This window comes from Hipposideros armiger, unplaced genomic scaffold (assembly GCF_001890085.2).
Source record: "Hipposideros armiger isolate ML-2016 unplaced genomic scaffold, ASM189008v1 scaffold_188, whole genome shotgun sequence".
NCBI lineage: Eukaryota > Metazoa > Chordata > Mammalia > Chiroptera > Hipposideridae > Hipposideros > Hipposideros armiger.
The window spans coordinates 2,812,361-2,818,937 of record NW_017731538.1 but is presented as its reverse complement, the minus strand read 5'-3'; the positions used below and the strand labels follow the sequence as shown (position 1 = coordinate 2,818,937).

The 6,577-nt window shown below is 36.2% G+C and overlaps 1 protein-coding gene across 1 annotated transcript in view; it reads right to left on the bottom strand.

Annotated features, from left to right (window-relative positions):
* Nucleotides 1–663: 663 nt before the first annotated feature.
* Nucleotides 664–6,577, bottom strand: part of PDE3B (phosphodiesterase 3B) — a 181,957-nt gene continuing 176,043 nt past the window's right edge. Inside the window, exons 15-16 of the mRNA XM_019652882.1 lie at nt 4,030–4,282; nt 664–2,836 (exon numbers count right to left, since the gene is read on the bottom strand). Of these exons, the coding sequence (XP_019508427.1) occupies nt 2,622–2,836; nt 4,030–4,282 (468 nt within the window). The 3' untranslated portion in view covers nt 664–2,621. The remainder of the gene's footprint in view (nt 2,837–4,029; nt 4,283–6,577) is intronic.

Here is a 6,577-nt window from a genome sequence, read left to right as displayed (position 1 = left end):
AACTGATTTGCCTCACCCGGGAAGAGCGCAATGATGGTGCCAACTTGGGCCAGTGAAGCAACGTCCTCCACAACTAGACTGAAGAACAGAACAACAGCAACTTGTCTGTTCCCCTTCCCCCAACTCCCCACCGCTGTTCCCATCTCCCCAATTCCCCAATAAAAATCTTTTAAAAAAACCAAAAAACAACAACACCAGAAGAATAAGTGAGACTAGCAGGAAACAGCCTTCAAATAATGAAATAACTTTAAAAAATTAGGTTTTTATGGAGGAAAAAACGTCGGTAAGCACATAGATATAGTGAAGCACTCTAAGATTATTTCTAAGACCAGTCACTTAAAACAACAGCAAATTCATGATGAAAATTACGATAAAAATTTTTTTGAAAAACAACAAATAGAATCTAATATGGCTATGGTAATTTCTCAAAAGTTCATTTAATAGTGCTGTTTATACTAATAAATTCTCATATTCGTTATTTACAATTTATGAGTTTAACTTTCAGCATGGATACTTTTTAGTGTTTCTTTGGGCTATTTTAATATATGTCAATTATTTCGCAAAAGTTAAGAATTTAAAAGTTAAATTACTTAAAAATGAGTTCTCAGGAATAGCATTTTTCATAGAAAAACATACTCCTTTTGAGAAAATAAAAATATACACTAACAACCCCAATATAAAATTTTAATAAAATAATAGAAAGGAAATTTGATTCTCATTATGCATACATGCACGTGTGAATTTATACACATATACAGCAGTATACACATATTTGCAATAGCAGAAATATAATTATGTATGATGCAAAATGCACTCTAGAGAAACAGAAGCATGGGATATATACATTATAAGTGCAAACTCAATAAGTTAATTAAAATTGTATTACTCAGTAATGTGGGACCAGTTTAAAAATGATGTGTTGGTGTAGCAAAAGTGGCAGGAAGAAACTCAGCACTCACCATGTCTAATAAATAAAGTTTAGTGATTCATTAAATATTATACTCTATAGGATTAAAACTTCGAACAGTTCTATAGATTTTTAATTGGTATCTTTCAGATAACCCAAATATTCTAGGTAGGTAAGAAATTGCCTGCTGACATATTTTATTAAAGGAATTACATTGGAAAATTAATGATTTCACTGTCTACAAAAGCTGTGAATGGATCCAAAATATAATATGGTTTCCATGAATAAGAAATACTAGTTCTACCAATACTAGTTCTGCTATCATTTTGGCTGTTCTTTATAACTTCAAAGTTTTTTCAAAACTAGGGTACATATCTGTACCCTAACAGAAACTAACAAGTTTATAAACATAAATATGTTCCCTTTTCTTTGCAATTATCTTAATGTGCTTTTGTGTGAAATGATTTACTAAAATATTTATATTTGCTATATAAAAATTAAATAAGTATTGCCATTGCTGACTTTCTCAGAAATCAGACTTGCATTGGGCTCTAGAAGTTTTGAGTAGTCATAAGTCATTTCAGTCGTAGTCTCAAGGCAAAGGGAAATTAACAGAAAGATGAACTCGAGTTTTACAGTAAGTAAACACATGGCACCTAAGATATGGATCTAAAGATAAGCACATATTCCAATTTATTCAATGTATGTGTCCTTTAGCGCTCACACTATTTCTTTTGTTCTTTATCTTTAATAGGATTAGTCTCATTTGATTTTACATCAAGGCAAAAGACATACATCTTCTTTTGCTTGGCTTTAATTAGTCTCAAATTTAAGAGAAAATAATGTTCATGTTCATGAAAGGTTAACATCAATATTAGGAAAATTTTTTTCTTCTAAAATTCTGTGCTGTGTTTATAGTAATTAAATATTTAAAAATACTAATCCTGAGCAAGAGTAAAAATAAGAACAGTTTTGACTAAAGAGTAAAATTCTTTCCTTGTTGAACCTGAACAGCTTTAAAATTCAACCATGGAATATAAGGTCAGTAAGAGTGGAATTCGGACTTCTGATGTCCACGGCAAACCTGAATACTCTGAACAGAAATAAAACATACATAGGAGATAATACACAACTGTAAAAAGCATCAGAAATTGATGCGTATCAGGAATTATTAACTATAACAAAGGTCACTCGGTCCTTCATGGATAAATCTAGCTGGGAGAACAGCACTCAACAGTGTATTGCATGGAACAGATCCCTCAGAAAGGCAACGCTGGGTTCCTTTTTAAATAGGCACAGACTTCTTAAAAAACATTCAAAGACATAAAGGACACATTGGAAATACAATATAAAAGCAAACAGTTCTGGCCACTTGGGAAAGTGAAGTAAGTCACTTGAGTTTTTATAGTTATAGTTACCGCTCATGAAAAATAACAGATTTCTACCCAGCAAAGCAGTATCATGACAATGGATGTATACACCAGCACAGGCGTTAAGGGCTTTGCAACATGAGTCAAGTGAAGCCACGCTGAGAAGAACTTTCTAGTTCTGTGGTGAAAGTGCATAAGAGTGGGAAGCTGCTGGCACAGCAGGGATCCTCTCACAGTATTAAGGCCTGTCCACACAGGGATGGAGTCCAAGGTCAGCACAGTGAGCGCTAGGCCATGATTTCTGACCTGGGCACAGCCGCTGGGACTTCAGTATGTCTTTCCTTTTACTCAAACTGTCTCTCTTCCTCTTCATCTGCTTCTTCAATGACCTGAATCTCATCTGCTTGCAGTAAGGATGAATTCTCCCCCTGCAGTTTATTCCCGTCGGCTTGACATTTCTCTTCTTCCTCTATGATTTCCTTCCATATCTTGTGGTTTTCAGTGAGGTGGTGCATTAGCTGACAAAAGATCCGCCGTCTACCTTTCCTTCTTTGTGGTTCTGTGAAATTTAAAACAAACATATTCTAATGACAGCACTATTGTTCAATCATTCATTCAATAAATATCTGAGTGCCTATTACATTCCAGGCACTTATCTAAGCACTGGGGTTATAGTCATAAGCCAAGATATAAATAATCCCTGTGTTTATAGATAGAACTCATATTCCAGTGAAAAGTGCTAGATAAGCAAATAAAGAAGCAAAACATCAGTATGTTAGATGGTGGTAAGTTATGGATAAAAGTAAAGCAGAGAAGGGGATTAAGGAAGACTGGGTGGAGAGGACGGTGGAACTGAAATTTCAAATAATAAGTAATAATGCAAAGTTAAAATGAACCACTTTAGGATTTTTTTTATGTATTGGATTAAACACAGTAATCAAAATTTGGGTGAGTAAATCTTTTTTGGAAGCCAGTCAACTTTTCCAAGATGATACTCAGATGGTAATGGTGTAAGATTACTCTTCACCATGCTGATCCTGAATACAACTTTGCAGGGGGTGGGGTGGGGTGGTGGTGGTAGTGGTGGTGGAGTTCTTTGTAGCTATCTGTTCTGAAGTATAGTATGCTTGGAGAACAAAAAACAAAATTAGCTAGATATAACTTAAATTCTACCTTAAAGAGCAAATAACTGATTTACGGTTACAAAGGCGACCAATGTTTCTTTTTCATTTTCCATTTATACTCATTGCCTTATATAGAAAACTGTCTACAGTTTGGTAATTCAAATTCATAATGCCACAAAATTTGGTTCTCCTCTTACAGTCAGGGAATGTATGCTATCCTCTTTTCCCAACTGTTTTGATCTATTTCCCTAGTCTACATGAAGGGCAGATGTTAACAGGCGCTTAGGAGTGGGGTGGGGTGAGGCGAAGGAGGGCTAGCCATGAGGACCCACTCACCTCACATATGTTCAGACATGGTGGCAGCCCTATCATGCATGCACGGGTACAGTCTGCTGAAGAGCACTGGCTGGAGGACCACACCTCAACAGATGCCGCCTTAACTAAGGAAGCTTGTTGTGTGACAGCATCAGCATGGGTACCCAGCCCGCAATTCAATGTGCACATTTAGATAGTAGTTATTCAAGATATGACTACTGAGTCTGTATCTTAAAAACAAAGATCTAAATCCAAATTAAATAGACGTTTTCAGTTAATTACATTAAAAAATGATAGTATCCCCAATTCTTACTAAGATTCAGATTGTCTTCTATTTCTTCATCGTCTGTATCTAGTTCTTCACCATCTTCATCATAACAACTTTCAGTATCGTCGTCGTCATCTGCTTCTATCCACTGACCCGGGAGCAGCCCAGCAGCGTCATAGGAGTTACACAGGGGACCCACTATGTGGGTGATAAAAGACTCTTGGAGCTTTGCAAGTTGAGGAGAAGAACGATCCATGAAGGGACTGATGGGCAAACCAAGATTTGCTTCTTCATCCCCCTGATCATTTAAAAAAGAAAAGGACATTTTTAACTGTTGAAAGAACCACCAATGAGCTTTGCCATTAAATTACCTTGAGGCATTTTAATAACCATAGTCTGCATCAAAATAATTTTTACAAAGAAGTGTCAGTAGATCTATTACTTTTATTATTTCAACTGTAAGAATTTCTCTTAATTTTTGAGAAATCCTAAACAAGACTTTATCCTTAACACTCCACCAGTCAACCAGTATGGTTGATATTCAGTTAACCAGAAAAATATACGTGTTTTAAAATATTGTAAGTATGGGCAAATTTACTAACAACCTGCAAAATTCTATAATGTTAGATATAGATTCTCTTTCTCCTAGGGGAAGACAGTGTAGTGGAAACATCTTTGTTGTTGTAGTGGTACCTCAAACATACAGAGTTGTTTTGCAAATGCTTTTCACCCCTTCACCCCCTTTTGTAACAGCAGAACCCTTTAATGAATCTAAATCAGAAAACTTAATATGTAAAACAGCAAGAAGTAGGGCTACTGTGCTTGAGGTGAGGCTTTGGGGCCCAGACACCAACTGCTTGCCCCATGACACCCTCTCACTGCTCTCTAGGGTTCTGGGGAGTACAGTTTGAGGTCAGATAGATGTGGTTTTAAAACCTGTTTTTGCCACCTAGAACCTGTATGGTATTGGGCAAGCTCTAAGCCCAATTCATGGTAAAATTTGAATCATCTACTTTACAGGGCTGCCGTGAGGAAGTAAAGCAGTATGTGAAGCGTTCACCACAGTGCTGACTGAGCGATCCCCAAAAGGTACTATTATATTAACATGTTAATTCCCAGTGTCTGAACCCAGGGGAGATGCATACTCTCCACAGGGCACAAATTCTGCAGGCAACATGAGCTCCGTGGTCTTAAGGAAACCATCAGAAACTGTCCCACCGAGTAGCTGACCAATGATTCAAAATCTTATGACTTTGTCTTTTATGAGGAAGAAAACAATGTTTTTTAAAAAAACAACAGTTGGGTTTGTCTACAGGATTCTACAACTTCATAGGTGTGGCTTTTTTTTTTTTGGTAGAAGTTTGGCTTTTCTAAGCCCATGACACTTAAATAGTTACAGGAATACGAAGATAGTATAATTAAGATGATTAAAAGGCGGGCAAGGTTAGAATTTTGCATCCATAGCTGAAGGATGTTTAATAGCATAACTGTGTTGAGAGGAAATTTAATAGTCTTGATGAGGGTTGACTAGGACTTTCATATAGATTAGTACATTTAACCTTCGTGACAACTCTGGTCGGTTGTCATTTTTCTCCTTTGACATAAATAATGAAACCTACAAAGATGAAGTGAAACTGTCTGAAATATTTTCAGTGATCGGAAATTATAATAGCTAACATTTATTGAGCACTTCAGTGTCACGAACTGTCCTAAGACATCACATATATTAAGGCTGCTGTGAGGATTAAATTATGTGGTATATACCAACGATGTTCTGTTTTATCAATGAGGAAACTGAGGCACAGAGGTTAAGTAACCTACCAAGGTCGCATTGCTGGTAAGGAAGAGGAACCAGGATTCAACCTCGGGCATGGCTTCCAAGTTTGCTCATTAAAAATGAATTCTATATATTTTTAAAATGATTTTATAAAGTGGGTCTAAATAGACATGTTAAATGTTCTTTGAATTAGTTACTTCTGTTTGTACTGAGATGGTATTTTGCTTAACATAAAATTGTTCTTCTGTGAACACAAACTGAAGCCTTCGGCAGGCTTCAATTTTCTTTGAGAATGAGGATGGCACTATGCAAACTGAAAACTGCAATCTACAAATTTTCAAATATTTATAACCATTTATTATCCCAATCTACAAATAATCTAGTTTAAATGTATCAGAATAGTACATTTCTGGAATACTTACCTATTATCATGATTACACAGTATGGTATTTTGTAACCAACAGCAGATTATACATTATTGCGTTGGGATGTTTAAGGTGGATGATTTGTTTGTTTACTGGTCATTTAAAATAACCCGTGGGTGACAAGGTATAACAGGTAAGTGTGCGTGGTTGACAGGCTCTGCCTCATCACTCCGACTGGAGTAGCAGCTCATGGTAAGAAAGCCCTGTCACAAAAGCCTCGCTTGGAAGACATCTTGATCTTGCCTGATTATTAGGGCCAGTAAGGATTCCAAGTCAAGATGTGTTTGATTATTTTGGAGATAACTGAAATGTTAGGCTGTGGGCAAATCAGTATACTTCTACATTATAGGGAGCCTCAAAATTGGACCGAAAAAAAAGTGGTAAAGATTCT